This window comes from Chanos chanos, chromosome 1, assembly GCF_902362185.1.
Source record: "Chanos chanos chromosome 1, fChaCha1.1, whole genome shotgun sequence".
Classification (NCBI taxonomy): Eukaryota; Metazoa; Chordata; class Actinopteri; order Gonorynchiformes; family Chanidae; genus Chanos; species Chanos chanos.
Window position 1 is genome coordinate 18,989,110 of NC_044495.1, and position 24,474 is coordinate 19,013,583.

General features: G+C 39.6%; 1 protein-coding gene across 2 annotated transcripts; it reads right to left on the reverse strand.

Annotated features, from left to right (window-relative positions):
* Positions 1–18,105: 18,105 nt before the first annotated feature.
* On the reverse strand, positions 18,106–23,888 carry dyrk2 (dual-specificity tyrosine-(Y)-phosphorylation regulated kinase 2). 2 transcript variants are annotated; one of them, XM_030773087.1, is made up of 3 exons: positions 23,807–23,888; positions 22,987–23,111; positions 18,106–19,698 (listed from the first exon to the last, which is right to left on the reverse strand). In XM_030773087.1, exons 1-3 carry the CDS (start codon positions 23,844–23,846, stop codon positions 18,106–18,108), a joined length of 1,758 nt encoding a protein of 585 aa, XP_030628947.1. In that variant the 5' UTR covers positions 23,847–23,888. The 2 variants fall into 2 exon arrangements, with proteins under 2 accessions (XP_030628947.1, XP_030628955.1); XM_030773095.1 differs by having other exon boundaries at positions 22,987–23,116; positions 23,806–23,846.
* Positions 23,889–24,474: the final 586 nt, after the last annotated feature.

The window sequence follows — 24,474 nt, forward strand, 5'->3', positions numbered from 1 at the left end:
CAATACTCTGGAAACAGGGGTTTTTATTTTAGGTATCACACATTTTCATGACACATCACTTCCACTATCTTCAATGTCCATAAGCTTGGCAGAATATGTGAAGCGTGTCGTGGTGTACTTGCTTAGCAGCAGACTAATCAGATTAGTACTGTATATCCCTGCTCTCATCCAGCAATGACACAGCTAAAACAGTCTAAGAGAGGGACATTCATGACGTGAACAAGTCTTCCCTTCTAAGAGTGGACAGAGAAGTCATTTTGTCAGTGTTCATACTGTCACAGATATCTTAATCGTGATTATTAGATTAGCCCACTTAAACACCTTTAGAAAAATGCACACACGCAAGTCAAGGCTTGTCTTTCGTCTATTTTTCTGTTGAAGAGAGTCCAAACATAGCAACAGGCCAGTGCTGATGAAGCATAATAGCACTTTAAAGGTGAGGTCACAAGATAGTTGGACAGCCTCTTAATTCATTAGAGGCTGTGTCGTTCAGTGATATCATTACACAAAAGACTTCTCACCTTACACATCATATGCTTTTAAGGGGAATCCTTACAGTTATGCGGGAGGATTCAAATTTACCAGTTCAGCTAACCTGAGATATTTTAAATTTCAAATCGTATCAAACAATATTATCAGCATTTCATGAAACTACCCCAAAAACAAATTTATTTGACCAAGGCTCTGTCAAAACACTTCATGATGTGGCCAGTAATAATGTTGATTTACTGCAAACTATTCATTTTCGTCTATTTTTTTCTCTGTCTTGCTTGTATCTTTCCTCTGTTGATAATCTCAACTTTTGCAGTAGGATGCAAATTTACCAGATATATCTGATGTACTTTAAATTTGCTCCCAGATTACGAATAACTACCAAACATTATCCACATTTTCATAAATCTTTGCTAATAACGAACTTACTTGACTGAGAGTGTATAAAGCCAAGACATTTGATGAATTGACCAGTTGACTAGAGTCCTGGGGATTTACTGTGGGTTTTTTTTTTTTGTTTTCTATTTCACTCTCTGCTATCTTTCCTCTGCTGATACTATCAACATTCTGTATACAACAGCAAAATCTAACATTGTGAGAACCTTTAATTAACTTTGACCTTTCCACACGTAGGCTATACCTACCACCCATCTGTATGACCTTTCTCCGGTACCAATGCTGTCTCAATTCTGCCCTGTTATCAGGATCTGTTCATTTTGTCACAAACTCAAAATTTACTGCTCTGATTCTAATTGTGTAACAGAGTCACATTTCTCCCTTGAACGATGAGGTAGTAAAACCACACCATTAATATCCACACTTGCTGAAAGACAAGGAGCAATAAGCGACACATATTGTGAGACTGAAAGCGTGTTGTGGCTCTTAGGGTATGTTTGACCCATGTCTGCTCAAGGGGCTTAAGTGTACTGGTGTCTATTGGCAGCCACAGAAATAATTTCACAAATGAAATTGCAGGTGTTTTCATGCTACTTTCAAGTTTCCATAGGAATAGAATGTGCTTTCATAAGCATTTTGGAATGTAGTTTCAAGACAGCCTCATGTAGTATATCCAGTGTCACAAGGAATGCTCATAACTCATGTCGATAACACTCACTGGAACTAAACAAACCCAAAAACCATTTCCTCTTTAGCACCCAAATTTTAGTTTAGTTTTTTTGTTTTGTTTTGTTCTGTTTTATTTTTACACTTAGAAATATGAGAATTTCTGGTGTGGAGTGGTGGTATATACACTAAATGATCTGCCAATGACACAATAGCTCAATAACAACACAAGGATTCTTTGATCGGTAATTAGGATTCTTTGATTGATATGAGATCGATAATTTCTAAATAAAGTAAGATTAAAAAAGAGACACTGGCAGACAAGAGGGTATTCATTCAAGGTAAGATTCTAATATTGCTCATGAGATGATTACATTTTTATTTCATTGGAAAAATATGCAAAATAAGAAATGGCAGGACCTCCCTGTAAACAAATGAATGCTCACTATAACACATGTTACCAAAGCAAAAAGAGCAATGCTAAAGTTGAGGTTGTTTTTTCAGATCCAATCGGAGAGGGACTTGTTGCACCTCTGGGCCTTTGCAGGTCTGGGATGTCTGGGCTTCCACGTGTTTGTCACCGCCATTCGCAAGGGAGAACTTTTTCTTGGCAAGCCCAGGGTTTGACAGGAAGGGCTTTCATCTCCGTCTGACAGCTGCCTGTTATGAGCCACGGCCTGACTTGCTGTATTCCCTGAGGGAACAGGGCAAAGACAAACAGCGATAAGGGAGTCAGCTGCACCAATAACCTGCCCCTGCTACGGCCAGGACAAAGATTTATGGAGGCACGAAATTCAAATTTCAAGCACTGCCAATAGCCTAAATAGGGTCCCAGACTATGGGCAGAGGCAACCTGAAGCCTTGGTTCCATGGTGCGTGCCGTGTGCAAATATATCATAAAGTTCACTGCCCTATATAGACAGCAATAGCTGGTCCCAGGAACGATGGGCTATTTCAAAAGCTGTTAATTAACACTGACACCTGGGCCCTCGTCCATCTCTCAGGAGTGAGGTAAGCAGCAAGATGTTAGGACATCTTTTAAAGACCCTGTCAAAGAACTGGGGCCACTCATTTCCACTACAATAGCATAAGATCAAAATAGCAAAATTTTACAAAGCTTGATAGGAAAACAATGGCCACTAAGAGAAGCAATGGCACTGCATCACTGTGTATATATTAGAAAGGTGAGACTTGAAAACAAAACTGACACCCTTTTCTTACTGATTTCTTACTATGAAGATAGAAGAGTGATTATGTTTGTCATTACAATGATTACAATCAATCAAGATTGAAGCACCATAAAATGTTATGGTGCCATATACACCAACTACAACTTCATCTTGAACCTACACCGCAGTCACTTAAAAGTTCCTCGAGAAGATAAGCCAATTTGTTTTGATCGTGTGAGGGGGAGGGCAAGACTGTGCTTATGTTAGTGTTCACACAGTCATTAACAGAGCCCTGGAAAAGCTAGCATGGGGTTGTGTTGTCCTGAGAAGACCGCACAATGATGTTGGAATCCTGGGGAAAGCAGGCTATTAACAGCTCAGGACACCATAGAGGACTGCCAACAGATGAAAAGTTCTTTGGCTGCTGGCTCCACAGAAACATTAGAGAGAGAAAGAGAGAGAGAGAGAGAGAGAGAGAGAGAGAGAGAGAGACTAATGGAGATGCAAATAGAACTATAGAGTGGTATGAAAAGTAAGAAAGTAATATAGTGAAATACTGGGACACAAAGAAGGCAGAACAGAATGCAGAGACACAGTATAAGAGAGTTAGACAGACAGATGGAATGAGAGACAGGCATAAGGCATGATAGAAAGACAGATGGCTGGAGGGACAGTCCGCCAGAGGGAAAGATGGGGTGAGAATGTATAAACAGTAGGTGCTAGAACCACAGGACAGCTGACCCACAGCTGATGGCTTCTTTTCAAATCTCTCTCCCGACAAACACACATGCACACATATACACAAATACACTCTGGGAGCAAAAGCCCACCTTCTATATTACCAGAGCTGTGGTTATATTGCCTTATATTGATGAGAAAAGGGGGACAAGATTCCCCTGCACTGTGTTTCCATATGCATGTGTGCTGCTTATGCACTCACAGGTCAGCCACCAAGGAGATAAATGGATGCCGGGATGCCCTGAGGCAACTGGCCAGGTATTCAGAACTCAATGCAGCTCTCAGTGTAGCTTAAATGGAATCAAATCAGCCAAGTCATTCTTTCAGTCAAAAAGCACTGACACAAAATATTGTGCTCCTAGTCTTTCTTTGGGATCCTCAAGTCTCTGGGGAACCACATGGCCGAGTGTGTATGACACCTGAGGTCAGAGTAAAAAATGTAAATATAAGTGTGAGTTGGTAAAAATGTGTGTGTGTGTGTGTGTTTGTGTGTGTGTGTGTGTGTGTGTGCGTGTATGTGTGTGTGTGTGTGTGTGCGCGCGCGTGTATGTGTGTGTGCGTGGGTGCACATGCACACGTATATGCATGTGTGTCGGATTAAATGTGTGGACAAGTTTGTTAAGTGCACATCTCATTCAATGGCTAATGTGTCTGCTGGCTATGGGCAATGGTCTGACTCAAAGCAAATGAGGTTATACTGAGGTTACACTGATTCACATGGGCAGAGTCGGCAGATTCATGAGGCCTCTCCAGTTTCAGTGTCCACTTCAAAATCCAATAAACATCCACCAACACACTCACTCACCGATGGTGAGTGCATTACAGTGATCCGGTAAGTGGCTTTGCAGTTTCTCTATTGAGCTATTAATAGCTGTGTACTGGGCAAGATTCCTCAAGATGGAAGGATGTGTTTTCTCTCCGAGAAACCATGAGAGAGAACAAAACGTACATACCCGAGAAATTTTTTTTTTTTTTAGAAATGCACAATTCAGTAAGACCTTGTGGATGTTTGTGTTAAAGTCTGACAATGTAGACAGGGAGGGTAGGACAATGTCTGAAAAACAACAACAACAATAATAATAATAATAATAACAAATAATAATAATCATCACCATCATCATAAAAGGAAGAAGAACAGGAAGAAGAAGAAAAGATAATAAAATAAAAGACAATTAAGTGGAATGTGAGCTGTATGGAGACAGTTGACAATAACTGCAAAAATCAGGATCTGTGACTCAAGGATGTTTGAATCAGTACTATCAAGCTTACGTCTATGGGTTGCAATATTTCATGACCAGTAAAGCTTATTAACATTAACAGCTTGATGTATCTCTTGTTGCACATTGAACCTCACAGTGCCCGGGTGTATTTGAACAGAATGATGGGACATAGCCATCAAGAGCAAAGCTAAAAATACATGCTTATTTTTGCAGGCCATTATAGAAAGTCATTTGCATGCTGTTTGTTCTGCAGGGACAGGTAAACAATAATTTCATTTCAAAACACCAGTGCCAATATGACCATGGCTGGCCAGCTCCTACTGTCACAGTGAAGCAAGAGAAATATTTGTACAACTGGGCCCATGAAGAGAATGTCGACCCTGTAGATTCCTCAAGAGTGAGGCATCTCAGTGGTTGTTAAGTCCCACCACTATGACCCTGTTCAAGTGGTTGCACAACGCAAGTCTGGAAAGCAGATCAAAATGCAAAGTTCAAAGCACAGGGTCACCTCAAAATGCCATGCCTTATAACCTATACTGTTGTCACAAAGTGCCTTATGTAAAGTCATGGAACCACAGGAAACAGAGGGGCAAATGACTGCATATAATTCACATTCCTAAAATCTCTTGAGATTTATCCTCAGCCTTATCAGCACGCACTTTGACAGAGTGCAATAAAGACGACAACCATGGGACAATCATGATGCACTGACATGAAGGAGAGATTCTACAATACAAATACATAACCTTGTTTCACAGTCTCTCTTAAAGCCTAACAACACCTTTGCAATATCTTTGCGATATCATCTTATAGTGGTCTGAAATAAGTCAGTACGTTTTTTCAGGTGTTGAAGACCAATTCTTTTAACTATATGTATTCCAAGCATGTCATGTTCTAATAAACATGTTGACATTAAAAAAATAAAGGTACTTCTTAATTATGAGAAAATGTGTCATTTTCAGGTCTGTATGGTGAAAAGAAATTATTGCCTGCTTAAATACAGATTTTGTCAACACAGCAGTACAATACTAGTAAACAAAGCAATTTAGGATAAGTTTTAGCCTTGAATTTGTGCTTAAAAGCCAAATGTGACAGTTTATGATCGAATTTGACCATTTTACCAGCAAAGAAGCTGAACTCACTTTACTTAGTTCTTTAATGAGAGTTGGTGAAGTCTGACACAAGACTCATCCATTAGGTGGTGAATACATTCGTGACAGAGAGCACTGGTTTAAAATCTTTAACTTTACATACTCACAGTCTGTAGAGTGCTGTAAACATACACAATGCTCTACAAACTCATTTCCACATTATACATTAATGAGTAAAAAAATGATCTTGGCATTAATAGCAACACACATAGGGAAGGGGAGGGGAGGAGTAAAAAAAAAAACCTAGGTTAACAGTCACTGACTTTAATGCATGAAGCACACAGGCAGCAACATATTTAGACCTTGCTCGATACAGTATCCTCTTGAGATAACTGTCAAGTCAGCAGGGACGAGTGCCTGACCACCTCTCCCCTCCCCATTCTGTCCTCCCCACTCTCTCCACGACCATCCAGCTAACCCTGACCCATTAGCTTGAACGTCTCTCTGAATTCCATGGCTAAAATATCAGGACTGTTGTTGCCTTCAAAATGCACTGCAGGACAGTAAGTCAAAATGATCATCTAGTTGATTAAAGATGGTGCTGATCCAGAAATCTGTACCGTGCCAGTGGCACTGACCCTTTCCGTGAACATGGTTTCGCTTACACAGCCTGTCGAACCCGGTCTTTGTTAAGCTTAATTTGGGCTTCTTGTGTGCAGTGCTCAGAGACTGAAATAAGAGACATGAGGGAGTGTTGTAGTGAAAGCCCTGAGTCCTTCTGTGCAACTCTGAGTAGAGATGTAATGGCAAAGCAGTTGTGTACGTTTTCTAAAGCTATGATGTAGAAGAAATATTACTGTTACTACAGGGCTACAAATATGTATCTACTGATAATCTGAAAAAAGGTAATGATTGATATTTAGCTTCACTAGAAATAAATAAATAAATAAAAATAAGACTTAGTGTATTATTTTGTCCTCAACACATTACACTGTAGAAGGATCAAGATATGTTATTTAACACAATCCCCCTGTGAATGCACTATGATTGGATAACAAGATGTTGGTCATTAATGTTATCTAGACGAGTAATAGAATCACACTAAACTATGGCATTTTCAGTAAAGGGTCTATCAAGGGTTTTCACTATCAGGACACAACCTGATTTAGAGAGAAAAGAAGCAATACAACAGCCTACTGACAAAAGATCAATAAGACCAAAAAGATCAATACTTTGATCATCAAATTTCAGAGTGCCCAATAAATCACTGGCTAAGCAAATGGCCTTCCTATACCACCTAAGGTGAGTCCCTGAGGTAAACATGTAACCATGCTCTCTGATGGGTTAGGAGGTCTTCTTTGATAGCTCTCTGATCCCCTGAGTCTGAAGCAAAGCCACTCTTCCCCAACAGTACCACTGGGCTAAAAATAAGCACATTTCCACTTGGCAGACCCTCTTAAGCAAAAAAGAAACAAACAAATAAAAAACCTCTTTCTTAATCTCCACACTGATCCAAAAAAAGCGGAAGATGTGCTTTATTACTACTAACTTGAGACAAGTTAACTGAAATGAAATAGTTTTCATTTTTAATAGTGGTTGGATTGAAAACAAGGTGCATATTGTTATGTGAATTTTATTAAGTTCTTTAATAATAATGGCATTTTGAGGTTGTCTGGTCCACACAGGAAACAGACTGTGTCCAGCCACTGGCCCACCACCCTGTGTGGACTCAGTAACACTCCCTGACCCCTGGTCAGCTGAGTCCTCTGCTGACGACAACATCCAAGCAGTCACCTGCTGCTGCTGACCCCATGCCAGAGGCCGGGCAGGGCAAGTCTGGAAGCCCCTCTCCAGAGTATCTAGGTAACAATATAAAAACAGCACATGAATGTCCTCCTCATTCTGTGAGCTTGAGCCAACACAGCTGTGAGACTCACTCAGTACAAATAGGAATACAAACCCCTGTAATTCTTCTCCTACAACAAACAAACACAAAGTGTCAGACACCAAGAGAATTCAGCTACTTGTGCTTTCAGATCTGTTTCATGCATTTAGTCATTAAAGTTACTGTGGAAATGTGATCTTTACCTGAAGTTAACAACCACTCTACCTCCTCTGATACTCCCATTGTTGTACCTATGCATATGAATAATGTAATGAATGCCTAATGCACCTGGTGAAGACATTGGAAAAGTGTATGTCTGACATTATTGACACCACTCCTCCAGCCATCTTTGGCTTTCAGTTGCAGAGAGCTCAGCATTTTGCAGTGAGAGTATGCAGCATGCATATCTGGAGCTATTTGATCAGACTGACTGCAAGTCATATTTCTTTCTTTCTTTCTTTCTTTCTTTCTTTCTTTCTTTCTTTCTTTTTTTCTTTGATATGCTTGAGCTTGCGTAAAAACAAGAGGGTAACGTCTTCTGAGTCTTGGGACATGGTCTGACATGATGTCTTAGTAAGCATTAGCATTAGCTGAACTTCACATAAACTTGTGCATGTCAAACAAAGGGAGGCAACACACCTTTGGCTAGCAGGAGGAAGAGCTGAAAATGCATTGTCTTTGAGTGTGTGGTGGGTCACCCTCAAATGTGGATGAATGCCCTCATCACAAAACAGCTGTGTGGTAGGTGTACCTTTGACATGAAAGTCACAAAGCTTTTAGGAGGATCTCAGATGCAACAAATGTTTCTTGAGATGAGAACTGAGCTAAAAAGCAACTGCCCGAAACTGGTTGTCACACAGGTCAAAAATTGTTAACACCTTAAAGACATAATTATTTGCCTCTACCATGTATCCAAGTAGTTTAACAGTGGCTGCTCTGTGTGGCATGTCCCTGAATTTCAAGTTTTTCCTGCTGGAAGACTCTACAGAAAGAATAAATGTAATTGGGGATATTCCTAATCTTTGGTCAAAAGACCGAAAAGAAAGCTGAGTCATTGTATCTAACAGGTTGTAAGTGGGTAAAAATCATGACAATCACAACTGATCATCTAAAATCCAACATAAGAGCATAACTTAGACCACACTAGATTTGCCAGTACTGTCAATGGCACTGACCAGTTCATGTCAAATTTCATCATTTCACTTAAATGCAATCCCAAGTCTAATATAAAGAAATTAAGATCTACTCAGAGAGCCACAATGGGACATAACAAGGGATGAAATGTTCAGGCAAATTTTCTTGGAGCAAATAACAATCAACTTTTGTTCTGGGGCAGAAAGCTTGCCAGGATGAATGAACTGCCCATAAATTCACTCTGAGCCAAAGGAGAATTGCTGTTGATAGTTGAGTTTTGGCACAGATGTTGCATCCATTCATTATAAATAGGGCCACACCAGGTTCTTCTGCATGAGATGAGCAGACAATCAGTTCTCACTGATGTCTTCTCATATGACATGCACCTGTGATATTGATATATATATATATACTATTAGCACGTAGTCCCATTTCACATTCCCTGGTGTTTACTGTCAGTCGTATTTCAGTTCATAATCTAAATTCCTCTGACAGTTCAGGACTAAAATGAGAGTATAATATTATTTTTCAGATGTATCTTTCCACAAAACCTTGCACCAACCCTGCAAAAAAAAGAAGGACAACCGAAACCTGGATGAATTGCTTCAAGAGAGTTTTGGCTGTGTTTTGTTTTCGTGTGACACAAATCATACGCTGTTATGTAAGGACACCATAGATTACCACAGTGTATTTAACCAATCCACAATATATTTTCACCTCCAAATACGTGTGCGAATACATTCTTTTGCTTAACATGTATTCATATGCTTTGACAAAAAAGACTGAGGTAGAAGGTATTCTCAGGTATTCTGCCCCATTACATAACTAAATGTGTTATGACATTATAAATCAATGACCACTCATAACCATGGGGTCCTACAGTAGGCTATATGCTAAATATAAATTGAAGGAAAACCACAGATTAATCCAAAGATTACTGAAAATGGCGTGATGTAGTATACTAAAACTGGATTTATTTTGTTGCAGGAAAACAAACTAAGGCACTCAGTACACCATTGTTATTGGTCCTCTGCTTGAATTCCAACTATCTTGTTAAACCAGTTTATGCCTTTACACGTCCTCACACACCAGTTAAGCACATGATTTGCCCCCCCAGCCCCACCCCTGCCTGATAATTTAGCCTCTGATGTGGCTGTTGACACCATCTAAGAAAGGAAAGTGATAATATTGATGGTGTGTGCACGGTGATGAAATAACTATTTTCACATTAGTTATATGGCTGGGTCTCTCTTGGATTTTTTTCCGTCTGTAGTGCTGACCTTGCTAAATAAGGGATAAGTAAACAGACTTATCATTTCAACATTAGATATTTGCCTTTAGGTACAATATTATACTTATAGACGTCACTGAAAGCCACATGGGGGGTTGCCTATGATCCCTCCATTGTTTGCGTCTCTGTTTCTTTCTTTTTTTCCCTTTCTTTTTGGAGAATACCTTTGACTCAATTCTATAGTGCTCTGTGACTGTAATGTGCATTCCTCTGCATTCCAGTGCCATTACGTCACTGGCTGAGTTTGTTTACAGAGGCCTATAGCATAGGCATTCTTCCCACAGCTCAACAAAACAAATGAGGTAGAAAAACCATGCTGAGCCAATATATAGTGTATGGTATGCAGAAAATGTCCGCAGATATGCTGCAAAGATTTTCACTGAATATTCTCATTGGTTATGTCACCTTACTTACCTATTAAGCTGTAATGGAAAATTACTGTCATTAACATTGGCTTACCTATAAACACAAAGAAATTCTACTCGTTGGGTTGCTTACCTGAGATAACAGCTGTGTTCACATTTTTGCGTAGGCTGAGCAGGCAGGTATTTTAGAGAATCTAAGGAGTTCTGCTGGCAATCTGGCAAAAAATTGGGTACTGTGTCTACCATTGTGGTTAAAGAAAGAGAGAAAGAAAGAAAGAAAGAAAGAAAGAAAGAAAGAAAGAAAGAAAGAAAGATTTGAATTGACTGAACTAATTGAACTGTTGGATGAGAGCCTGAACAAAGGTTGACCTTCAAATAAGTTATTTCTTTACACAAGACAATCTAATGCTAATGACAGATATTATGCACACAATTTCATTCATGTTAAGCACATAATTTAGTTTAAATCATGCACATGATTCAAAAATACATGTTTAAAATATAAACAATCAATATTGGTAAATTTGAGTTTACTGGAATATCTTGTAAGAAAAAAAGATCTGAACTTACTGTGTAAGACAGTGTTTCTCTGCTACAATTTACAATTTGGCATTCAGCAGATGCTTTTAAACCAAAATGACTTATAATAAGTGTATCAATCAGGTTTAAGTACCTCATAAGCAAAAGATTGCGGTAAGACAGCAAATTAATTATTCTCAGTACCACATTCCTGTATATTCTGCGATGATAGAACCGAAAAACAGTAAACAAGACCTGTGACATAGAGGCAAGGTTAGTACAAAGGAATCTTTTTTTTAATACCACAACATAGAGAGAGAGGTTATGCACTGGGGGACAGGTGGATTCTGAAAAGGTGGGTTTTTGGTCTCCTGCAGAAGATGGCAAGAGATTCCGCGGTTCGGATTGATTGAGGAATGTTGTTCTACCACCGCGTAACGAAGGCAGGAAAAAGACATGGCTGAGAGGAACGGCTGCCAGGTTCCCGAAGTGAGGGGGCCACTAGGTGACCAGAGGAGGTTGAGCGGACAGATCTGGCTTGGGTATAAGTAGTGATCGGAGATTGAAGGTACTACAGTCTTTGAATGGGGGTCAGGTGATGCTTATGACAGATGGGATCCCTAGTACTGGAACTGAGAACCTCTGCTTTAAGGTACCAAATTTGACAGGCAAAAATCACAGAATAACTAAGCACTTTTGTCATCCTGATTGTACATCAATGATGTGTTATAATATGTGGTAAATTGACATATTAGAAACTGACAAGCTTAGTCCTGGGTGTTAGCTCTACTCTCAAGCAATCTCACTTTACATTTTGACTTTGAGCAGTCAAACAGCAACCAACATCTTACAGCACGAGCAGCTATGAGTTGCAATGAGTGATGTCAGCATCTTGGTTTGCTCCCCTCAGTGCCAGCAATTTTTCGGAGTCACTCTAGCTTTTCATACAAAAGCAATCTTCTGCTACATAATACACAAAATATCACAATTGGCCTATAATTTGATGAAGAAAGAATTTGTAGAGGGAAAATTAACAGTGTAATGCATTGTGTGACACTCAAGCAAACAAGAATGTTTGCAGAAATTGACCACTTTTCATAATGTTTGACAAATTTCCTAATTTCCTTTATTCATAGACTCTCCAAAAGCTATGAAAGCCAAAGTCTTTGTGTCCTTGAAGAATGCACTTCTCATAATCACAACTGCTCAGCTGAGCTTTGGAAGTCTTGGCAACATGCCTGAACAAGAGCATACCAGTCCACCTAAGGAGCAGCAGTAAAAAAGGTGAGGAATATTTGTAATCCTTAATGTAGCATGGAATACACTACTAAATACACTCAGTGATTCACAGAATGATTATTGCAAGAGTACAGGTCCCAGACGCATGGGACTGAACGACTGAAATACTGAACAATACATGCATAGCTCATATCTAATAAAGCATGGGGGCATTCTGCAGAGCAGCTTCAATTCTTCTACGGCTGCTCATTAAGAAGTTCTGAACTGTCTCTGATGGGATATTGGAAAGAAAACCTCTAGGTCTTTGATGAAAGAAGGAGTCAAAACCCTGCTCTCAGATCTCAGTGCTTCATAAAGATTTAGTGTTGTTAAGCTCTGGCCCCAGCTTTCATGGAACTACTGGTGAATGCATTTGATTGTGCGTTGGACTGTGCTATAATTTTGGAATATGGTAGCATCTTGAAGTAAGATTGCACCGGAATCTTACTGTAAGAGGTTGGGAAAGCCTTATGACTCTAGTTGATGTAATTGAACTAATTTAACTGAATTGATCCACAATCTTGGATCATCTTGCAGTCCGCTGGGGAAATGTACTTGTAGAAATATATTAGACTAGTCATTTTCACCCCTCATGTTGCTAATAAGACTGAGGGATGTGATTATCCAACTTCATATACTGTTACGTAATGGCGAAGTAGGAGCTTTCTCTGCTTCTCACCAGAGAGTATGACTCACTCATTTGCAGGCTGCAGCCGAGGTTCTGCTGCCATCATTGGGCCCACTCTTTCTGTTATCTTGTACCAGGATATGAATCAGCTGCAGCAATATGGTTCCATAATCTTTTAATGGTCCTACAGTTTCAGTACTCAAGGGATATTGTAAACTTTTTGCCTGTGAGCAAATTAATAGCTTGCAGAAAAATGATATAAAAACTTATGTGATATGTGAATATCAATATGATGAACTTTATAGATAACAAAGTCCATATTCAGACATAGGCTGTTTAGTGTCTTCTAACAAGACTGAATGTAGAAACGGAGAAACAGCGGTTAATTTATGCAATTTCTTTACAAGACCTCCCAGACATTTACGTTATAACATGGGAGCATAGAAAAAAAATGCAGTAACACAATGGTTTGATGATTGGCAAGAAGATAAATGCAAATGGTCAGGGTTCCAGCCAATCTTGTTGAGATGTGATCTTTCCCCCAGAAGGAGGACTCTCTTTGCTTTCACAGACAATATTGGATGATTCTAAGTGACAGAGGGGCTTGCTTTTCACCTTTAGGGCCTACAGGATGCTAATATGGGCTATGGGGAAACAGAGTTTCCCCTCCCCCGGTCTCTGCACAAAGACATTCATCCTGCACAGTTTCCTCCGTAATCATCTAAAGACACTCATCCTGGACTCTTTCCTCGGGAATCACCTGAAGACATTCATCCTGCACTCTTTTATTTGGAATCATGGATCTACTAGGGAGCTGTGGTAGCTGTGTATTTGTGATTTGCAAGTGGTACTTAAAAGGTATTGTAATCATACATTTTTATCAGAGGAGCCACTTAAAAATTTACAACATATTAAAACTGTTTAATTACATGGGAGTGTTTTGTAGCAACATATATCTGTTTGATACTCCACTGCTTTTACACATTGACAGTGTAATCTTTTTTTAGAATAAAGATACACAAAGCACACGTGTTCAGTGCTAGCTCTTTAAGAACAAAATCTAAGATATTCAATGTCCACTCTCAGAAATGATCTGATACTCAGGATGTTTGGAGACTGCGCAGAGACGTCTGTTATTCATGCACTTACGAGAATTTATTAGCAGAAGTTGCATGATTAACTAGGAGGAAATTTTGCTCAGAGTTACAGTCAACTGAGACTGACACAGAGTTACAGATGGTCTTACACTAACAGTAATGTAAACTATGCAAGTCAGCCAGTTGTTAAAGAAATATATGGCCCAGTTAATATCTTGCTTTCACTGTGAGCAAGTATTCAGTCTGTGGGATGCAAACTCATTTTGATGTCAATCTATCTATTTGATGTCAATAAACTTGATTATTTAGTAAGATCAACTAGTGAAGTCATAGTTTTAAGTATAGCTGTGATAATCCTTCTCAAATCTCATTGGCTCATTGTCACACTATACAAATCGAGGACAGGCAATGTGCCCAAAAATCCCATCTTTCTCCTTAAAATTCTAGATGGAAATTCCAGTCTCAAATGCCTGAAACATACCTAACAGATGGCACTACTTATCAAGTAAAATGGATGGTATAAAGTAGCTTTTGGACAACATTGTGTAGCATAAACTGCATTTTTTATATCAAGCACCTAAACAGAAATACCTGATAACATAGCCTGGCTAAGCAGGCTGGAGTCTTGGATGGGGTAAAGTAATATGAAGCTTTCACAGACAAAGGTCAAACTTGACTGCCTTAGCCTTGCAGTCAAAGAGTATCACAAGCTGACACTGTGCAACACTGCAGCTGCTCTCCTGCAATAACTGGTATCTATACAGTGATTCAATCATTCTAAAATTATATCATATGAAGAATGTTAAGCTCTAATGCATTCACAGGACCCTCTCCTTTGAAAATGACCAGCATAAAAGCATATTTGTAAAGATGGACATTAAAACGTTTATTATTAATATTTTCTGGCCACAACAATAAAATTTAACAAATGATCACTAGAAAAAAAAGTTAACTTCCTTCAGCTGTACAATACATACAGTATCATAAAACTGGCCGCCAAGATTAAAACCCACTACAGTACTGTTGTAGTGTTTATCAGCAGCATTTCACAAAAAGAAAATTATACATATGTACACATCCACATCGAATTCATAGCAAACTTCACATATGTACAGTACATTACTGTGGTTGAATACAAACAAGTGTCAACTTTGTTCCTCTGGTAAAGATTCTTTTAAAAAAGGAGTAACTGAGGTTGACAGTGGGTAGCTTGCTGCAATAGTAGTAACCTTCTGGCTTTCAAAACCAACTGCTTTATTCTGCCTCATGATGCTACAATAGTATTGCACGTTAGGCTGAACATCGACTTACTGTATATTTTCGGGGAAACAGTTTTTATCGTACTGAAGATACATCCAACCACGTTGAGCAACAGAACTTTTGGGGTTTATGCTACATTGTTCAGACGTGATACCAGGTGATGTGACTCTTAAGCAGAGCCCTAGCCTCCCTTTTCTACGTTTCCCTCTTGACCAAAGACAAGCATTCTTGAGACATGGCCCTTGAGTGACAGAGGTGGCTTGAGTGTCTTTTATTCAGATAAACAGAGAAAATCTGGCTTATTTTCCTCATCGCCACTAACGTAGAAAGGAATGCACTTTGGTATATACCAAATGCCCTGGGTTAATAAATCACAATAAGAATATCACAACAGTCTGAGGTAAAATCTTAAAATGTGTTTGTATTTCTATAGTACTAAAAATGAAGCAAAAGTTACCCTTTTAATATTTTGTTGTTAAGACAAGATGGATGCAGTAGCAAAGACAGTTCTTACTCTTTCAGAAATAGCAGAGTAGTTTGAGTAGTTACTTTCACTTTCTAAATAAGATTTCCCTGTTGGGAAAGGGTCCTTTAGAAAATTCACTTCTATAACCAGGGGATCAAAATCCTGTGTGTTAAACATCTTAATTGTGCGACTATCTCCTCCAAGCTCCCATCTCATGGGTTCAAGGAGATTCTTTGGGCGATGCTCAGACGTGTGCAAGAGGATCACCATGAGTCTCTTTCCAAATAATTCTATACACTACAGAGTATGCAGGGGATATCACTGTTATGAATGATAATGAATGGCATTGATAACCAAAGGCACATTGTATTAAACCTAAGGGCACAATAACTTCCCACTATCTTCCATCCACAGATCAGTTTTAAAAAGTATAAAGTACAATGTGAACCATCTTCTGATGCTTGCAGATCACTGTGAACCTGCGAAGTGAGGTGAAGTCCATCAAGTCAGGGACCACCGAGCGGTGTGCAGCAGGCCTGGCGGGCACTGTGCCATCCAGCGGCAGGGGGCAGCAAGGCCCACATGAACGCCACAGCTTTGCTCCACTCCCTGACAGCCCGTGGTCCAACCCCATTGCCCAGCCTCACAGTCTTACCGTAGTATCAGATAGAGTTCTTGTGCATTACATAATAAGTCACTCCATTGATATCAAGCTAACAGCAAACATTCAGACCACTGCTCATTTATATTAGCTCTTCATTTCGAAACAATAAAATGAAATAAATAAGTTAAAGTTTTACAAAGCTCTCAGACCCAAGTCAGTCAGATTATCCTAATTGTAATGTGTCAAAAATGCTACAAAAATGGCCAATCTGTGTTCAGACTGCTGAAGTGTTTTTAGTTTTTGTTGTTGTTGTTGTTATTTTTGGGTAAAATTGTACATTGTCAATAGTTGAGCAATTTCAAAATGTAGCCATAATTTTGTAAAAGGGAACAAACTTTTAAGAATTTTAACCCTGGCCTGACAATGGTAAGTGTTAAAAGACATATAAATCTAGCAACAGGGATATGATAACTACTTCAAGCAATTGGCAAGTTTGACAAGTTACATGCAATGGGATAAGAAGTATCAAGTATTGATTCAAAGTGCCTCTCTACTAAATGGACACACACTCCTATAGTCTGTGTAAATCATTTTCTATGTAAATTGTTGTTGGGAGATTACTAAATGTTAAAACTTCCTCAAAATCAAGTAAACATGCAACCTAGGCCTTGAACATTACCAAAACAACTTGTCCCAAAACCTATCCATTAAACCAAGGACTCTATATGTGTCACAGCAACTAAATAAAGAAACTTCTTTTAGAGAGAAAGCTTTTCAATGCTGTCTTCACTCCATCTCTGTTCCATTACCACAAGCACTAGTTCCTCCACCAGGACAAATGCTTCAAGACATGATTTTGTTCCATGAGCATTAATCTTAATAAATAAAAATACTTTAAAAATGAAAAGATTAAGCACCTATGTTTTCCACACACAGTGCAAAATAGTGTTCACAGCACCTATGCCACAAAATAGCATGTAATAACATAAACACAAACCTGTCAGTTACTGCCGAGAGCAGCATTCCTCTACGAAACCACATAAATTCATCTCTACTTACATCAGCCTATTTTCAAAATTGAAGTATATTAACCTGACTCTCTCTTTTCCTCATTTGGAAACGTTAAGGAATGTCAAGAGATCTGTAGGCACATACCAAGTCTATCATGTAAACATCACACTCACTTCAATCTCAGAACAGTCTAGAACATCCTTGCTCAATTGTAAATTGCTTTTCCTTTGTCAAGCACTTTCATCAAGATTGACTTCTTGTCAGATCCTCCATTTTAGTGATGAGCACAGAAACCTTTCAGAAGTAGTTATGAAACCACAGTACTAGTAACTCATAGTAACACTTTTTAAAACATTTAATTCACTATCCATCTGATAAGTAACAGTGGCACAGACTAAAAGTTCTACTGTGTACACAGCATCAGATCCAAACATTGCATCATCATTGCAAACAACCCTCCAAACTGCCTATGCTTCAAGAGACAGCCTAGGTAACGAAACTGACGGTGACTGTTGTACTAGCCCAGACTGCATGAATGCTAACGATAAAGCATTACACAGCCTTGAGATAAAAACTTGAAAGTGTTGTTCCCCTTTCTTGGCCATTTTAGTATCTTAAAATGTATTTTGATTTAAAAAAAAAAAAGGTGCTACAAAACTGTTACTTGGTGGTGAGTATGCTATTAAAGACCACTTATAACCATAAACTAACTTCTTTATAGTAAATCTTCAGCCTCCCCAACATCCTGTAGTATAAAGATGTGAATTTAAAAGAAATAAGAAATTACCAGAATGTTCAACTGACTAATTTTGGCAACACTGTCCTTTGTTGAATATTCCCATTGGCATCTGTCATTTGTGCCAGGTTAGTCCGTAACTTTGAGGCTGAGCCTGAGGTGGGAGGTAATTTGGAGATAGACGTTATAGCACCAGAACCCTCAGTGATCCTTTTTACGGAGGTCTTATCCCCTGTGGGAGGTTTTGGCAAGCGTCTCCTGAGCCATGGGTGACGGAGAGCCTGACTAGGGGTCATACGTAAGGATGGATCCCACTCTAGGCACTGTTTAATGAAGTCCAAGAAGAGGGGGTCATCACAGCCCTTGAGTGCTGTCACCCAGTCCTTGCTTCCAGGAGGGCCCCTAAGCTTACCCCTGCGTGACCTTCCCCCACTCAAAGCCACTGAGCCATCCGGCAGAGTTGTAACCGTGCAGTATCGGGGGTATCCTTTTGAACTGACGAAATTTTTGGCTCTCTTGGATGAATCCAACAGCTTCTGGGAGGGCATTCCCAGGAGCTCTATGACACAAGCTAGTTGGTCCCCTTCGTCTTCCCCAGGCAAGAGAGGGTACCCTGTGAGTAGTTCTGCTAATATGCACCCTAGACTCCACATGTCGATAGGCATCCCATAGCGAGCACCTAGGATGACTTCCGGAGCCCTGTAGAATCGTGATTGGATGTACGTGTAGACCCGCTGATGCTCGTAGCAGCTGGAACCGAAGTCAATAACTTTTATCCCACTGCGTCCCTGCTGCTTCAGAAGGATATTCTCAGGCTTGAGGTCGCAGTGAATGATCCTGTTCTTGTGAAGGGCATCCAGACACTGCAGAATGGAGTGCGCAAATTTACGCACTAGTGGCAAGCTGAATCCCTGGAACTTGTTTTTCTTAATGAGTTCATAGAGGTTCATGCTGAGCAGTTCGAACGTCATGCAGATGTGGTTGCGGAATGTAAAGTTCTCCAGCATGTGGATGACATTCATGGTGGAGTCCTTGTCCTGCTTGCGCAAGTGCTCCAGTATACGAATCTCCTCAGCTGCTTGCCGGTGAAATCGTTTCTCATTGCGCACCATTTTCAGAGCCACATGCTGGTGGGTCTTGTGGTCGTAGGCCTTTACCACCTGGCCAAAACTGCCTTTGCCAATGACCTTTAGAACCTCATATCGGTAGGCAATGTGGTCATGGGGCACGTGAATATAGGAACCTTGATCATCATCATAACCACCATTGTTTGACCCCCCAACCACACCAGGCCGTTTTTTTGCATTTGGACCTACAAAATAAATCTCAGGGTAGTTAAAGATTTCATGGTGCTCAAACGCTGTAAGCTTGGCCATGTACTGCTTCATGGCCTGGTCTGAAGTCAAGGGGGCAGGCTTAGGCTTGCTCTCAGTGGATTTTATAGAGGCTGAACTACCCTGCCGACACTGGCTGCTCTCCTGCTGCCTATCTGGCAGGGGCAAACCTGGCCGGCCCACCGGTGTTAAACCATTGGGCTGTGCAGTCAACACTGTCCGTTTGTTGCTGTTCTCCTCAAATAGCTGTTGAACGTGGATCTGCTGGTGGTTTCCGACTTGCAGATGGTCATTCATTGTGTGCTTATTGCCTCCAACCTAACCAAAAAAGAAAGACATGACATTAGAAGACTGTTACTGACCTACTAGAACATTCATGGATAGCTAGATTTGCATATATGAAACAAATGTTTGTTATACATGCACATGACTGATCAAATTAATTTGATCCAACTGAAATGCTTTCAAGTGCGTACAGTGTACATTTCAGATTTGGACGAAAGCTAGGGAGGAAAACCCACAATGTTTGTTTATCAAAGACATCAGATACGCATTTCCTGCTTTCCTGAATACCCTTCCCTAGAAGATGTTCGTTTCCTTGATAATATGATTACTTCTGCATGTGGTTTTCACTAAGACATCCTGTTGCCACACTCAGAGACCCACCTATTCTCCCCTTATGTACTATGCATGTCTATACAAAGACAAGCAGTCTGCCTTATCCAGGCCGAACTCTTGTAGTTTTTACCATATAACTGTCTCTCACTGATATACAATGCATTTTTGGCACAAACGGGTCAGTATTTATTTTTCTTTGGAAATTTTCCATCTCTACTGAGTGCTACTCTATCATAATCCAGCATGTAAATACAATATAAGGGCAATACAACACTACTGATTTCTGCAGATCCTTTTTAACTCCACCCATCTCTAATCCTCAGATAGTAACCCTTGATGTTTCCACATCTATGACCACAGATCAAGAATACTCTCATTTATCTAAATCCAATCCTCTGACAGAGAGCACTCAACTACACACAAACTGTAGCCTCTTCTTGACCTTTACTGATGTAGGTATAGCCCTAAATCATATGGCTCAAAATACTGGTCCAGATATTATTATGTTATGTGACCTGAAGTGTCTTTTTTCTCAGCACAGACATCATTCATGAGATTTAAAAATAGACAAAGACAACAACAAAGAACAATTCTGAATAGAGCTGAATTTCATTCCTTTTTTGTACTTGGCTTCCCAGATGGTTAATGCAGACATTGTGTGAACAGGTGTGGGTTGTGGAGAGGGCAGACTTAATGACAGCTGCAGAGGACACAACTGGAAGCGAATAAATGGCAGTCATAATCTGCTTGAGGCAATTATTTTGGCATATCTCACCACTTACATCCTCTTTTTTGAGGTTTGGAAAAAAGCAATGGAAAAGATTTTTTTTTTTTTTTAATTTTGTTTGGTTTTTTTTTGTAAAGCCCTTTTTGTATTACAATGTCATCTCACCAAGAGAGATTCTTACATGATAACACAAAGCAAGTTAACTAAGGACAATGCTTTAGGAAAAAAAAAAGAAACACTATCAGTAGATCAATGAAATTACATCAAGAAGGCTAAGAGGGCTGCTGTAACATTTCTACTCATGTGGCCAAATTCTTTCTCCCTACAATGCTAGCCTAGATCAAATGTCTGGACATTACCACGGGCATCCAAAAAGACAATCCTAAATATTCACCATACATGTATAAGCTAGATAGCGCTTTGTTGCATAACGATGGTTACATTCACACACAAAGTGACAGCTGCAACAGACAGATGGATTATTTTTTGTCTTTAGAAAGTAATGCTGAGTGTTCTTTTCCTTTCTTAAACATGAGTATATTCTGTTGTCAGGTTTGTAACTCTGAAAAAGCTTTTTGAGGGCCTCATTGAACGATTCCAGTGTTCTTGCAAGGACAACATCTTTATCTTTAAAGGGAACAAGAAATCATTAAGTAGGCCTATTTCAATCTGTATTTCATTTATTCATATGACCAAATATGTCATATGAACAATTGTATTGGTTTTGTGATGTTTTGGCTGTGAAAGAGATGTGTTATTGATAACAGTGCTTGTATTAAGCTTAATTGTAATATGCAGTGACTGTTGGATAAACTCTCTAAAGTTTAAAATATTGAATTGTTTTATCATAACAAGAAAACAATTCAAATTTGACAGTCAAAAACTCAGCGGTCTCACAACTCAACCCTTTCTTCTTAGGCTGTATACCTAAAAGAACAAACACCTGTATATAAGAATACAGATTAATCATTTACAAGATCTACAATTTCCCACCAAGACACAGCTCTAAATACTTTCATATCCAATCAAATGAGAAGGAACAATTACTTTTGACCTACTTATGAATGAAATACATTAATAAACTACCATTCTTTACACTGTGATAATGTGTATTTATGAACAAACAATGTGATTTTCACCAAGAAAGCAAATGCGTGCACCATGAGGTGAGACTTGGCATGTGCTGGCTGGGGCTGTCTAGATTTACTTGTATTACAATAAGGTCTAAATAAAGAACCTCGGGACCTCCTACTTGGTTGAATTTGAATGCAACAAATCAAAATCCTCCCTGTTTATCTCTTAGAGCTAGGTCAGATGCACTTAGGTATTCTGATTAATTCTTCTAGTGCACAGAACAGAGAAATAATCATCACACAGAGCTGTGTTAGTGTATTCTCATAGCAAAATACTGTGATTAACAAACAAAAATCAGCAGATTCAGTGGAAACAATGATTCAACCTTTGTTATGTCATTACAGAATGTAACCCTTTCCCTGCCTACATGACCCTTATGAATTCAACTTTGCATGTATCTGTTTGTGTGCTGGTTAATAAAGACATTTAAATTTCAGACAACGCATGTAGAGCACATATGCCATGGTGTATTTATGGATCTGTGGAATTAATGTGGCCATTCCTACAAATATCTGGAATTTGCATTTTGATCACAGTACACATTCTGTAATGATTCATTAGGGAACAAAATGTGTAGGCTCAGTGAGAATGTTATAACTTGCTTTTTGTTTCCAGGCAAGCTTTACTTCATTTTAACGTGGCCAACCAAGTATGTTATATACATTAGGCTACTTACCTATTCATGCTTTGTCTGTCATGTTACCTGCCTAAAAGTCACCCCTACATCAGAAATGGTTGGATTATACAGATGCTTGGAGTTTACTTGTAGTCGTATGTGGGATTAAATTAGATAGCGATCCTTCTATGTACTGCTGTCCACGCGTTGTGACCAAAAATGTACAGCTCACGTGACAACACCGGTGCCAACTTGTTACATAGTTCGTAAGGAACAATACAAGGCAAAAAGAAAGAACGTTTCGATCTGAATTATAACAATGTTTCAATATCAACACTAGTTTATAACATCTGACTCTGAGTCAAATCTACAACAGAGCAAACAAGAGACAATCCCAGCTGAGAAGTACACCGCAAATGACCAAAGCTTTTTCGAAACATGTTTAGGCAGTATCCAACGGTCTGTGTAGCAGAGGAGTGTAACGTGTATAAAGGGTACAACGTGTACATACCGTGAGGGAGTTGGTGTTCCTGAGGGGTGGTAGTGTGACGGGCGACGTAGGGTCGGTCCCTGCTCCGGCCCGGAGACCCCCAACGCCGATTCCGGGGGAAGACTCTAGCTGGCAGACTTCACCCCCTTTGAAAAAATTAGAAGTAAAGGAGGGGAAATCGAGTAAATCATAGAGGCGTGTAAAAGAGAGCAAGCACACACAGATTAGATTTTGTTAGGATAACTATGTCTTTAAACGCAGTGAGCATCGGGCATTACCGTGTTATAAAGACACAAAGTAGCCTAATCGGCTGTCTTTTAAAACCGATTATAGATTAAAGCAATCTAATAAACAACGACCTTCGATAATATATTGCAAGATTGAAGAAAACGACACTGTCCAGTCTTATCCACAGATTACGACAATCTTGAAAGATGCTTTTCCAACTAATGACAACCAGCATTAGCACGTCGAAAACCATTCGCTCCCATTTGATTTTGCATAAAAATCCCAGTGTCGGTTGAAACAGGGTGGCTCGACATAGCTGGTCTAAAATTGGATGTTTAATTTAATGTTTATTTACAGACATGCTGTTTAGAGAAGCGTGTGGAAATATAGGCATGATAAAACAGACCACATACATACCCCGTTCGCTAACACCAACAAATCAAACGTGAACCTCTCCTAACAGCCTTATCAGCTCTGATCGCACTAATGCATAGCCTACTAGTCGAAATAAATGATGCAATGTCATTATCCAACAAATGACAATCAACGAGTGCGCCCATGTATTTTTTTAATCATTTTCTTCTCCAGTAGAATTCAGGTTTAGTTTCCTTACCAGTTGGGTAGATAGCAGCGCAGGGTTTCTTGGTTAACATGGCCGCTGAACAGTCACACACAGAAAAACCCTCTTCAGAATCTCCCCTCCTCCCCCACCGCTCTGTGATCACCAACTCTGTTACTCCAATCAGCTACATCCAGACTTACATTCTCAACCTGAGCCTCAAACACTGAGACGGCTTCCTCATACACCACACAAAAGTCTGTCACCATCGCTTGGAAACGCGTGAAACAAATAAAAACACGTACGGAGTGGTCGACTGTTCCTCATTGCCTGTACTAATGGCCCCAGCGCCTCACCAGTATTTGCATGCTAATGGTCGCAAGTACTCGCAGACTCAGTGAGAATAGCTACTCGGTCAACCAGTTTGGGTGTTGCCTGGTTTATCTACAGTTCTTTTTCGCCTCCACCTCTTTCACTCCTCCCTGAGCTGAACGCGAGTCGTGGTTGGTTCGGTTGCTAAGCTGGAGACGCAGAACGAGTCCCATTTGTCTCAAGCTTAACACTCACCACTTATTGCTGAGATAACATGCGATACCAGAGTCTCTTACAACCACAGGCAAAGTTTCAGTGGAAAGACTTTATATGATAACACTTTTAAAATAAAGCTTATACACTGTCAACAATATTTCATATTTTAATGCAATAGGCCTTACAATGTAGAG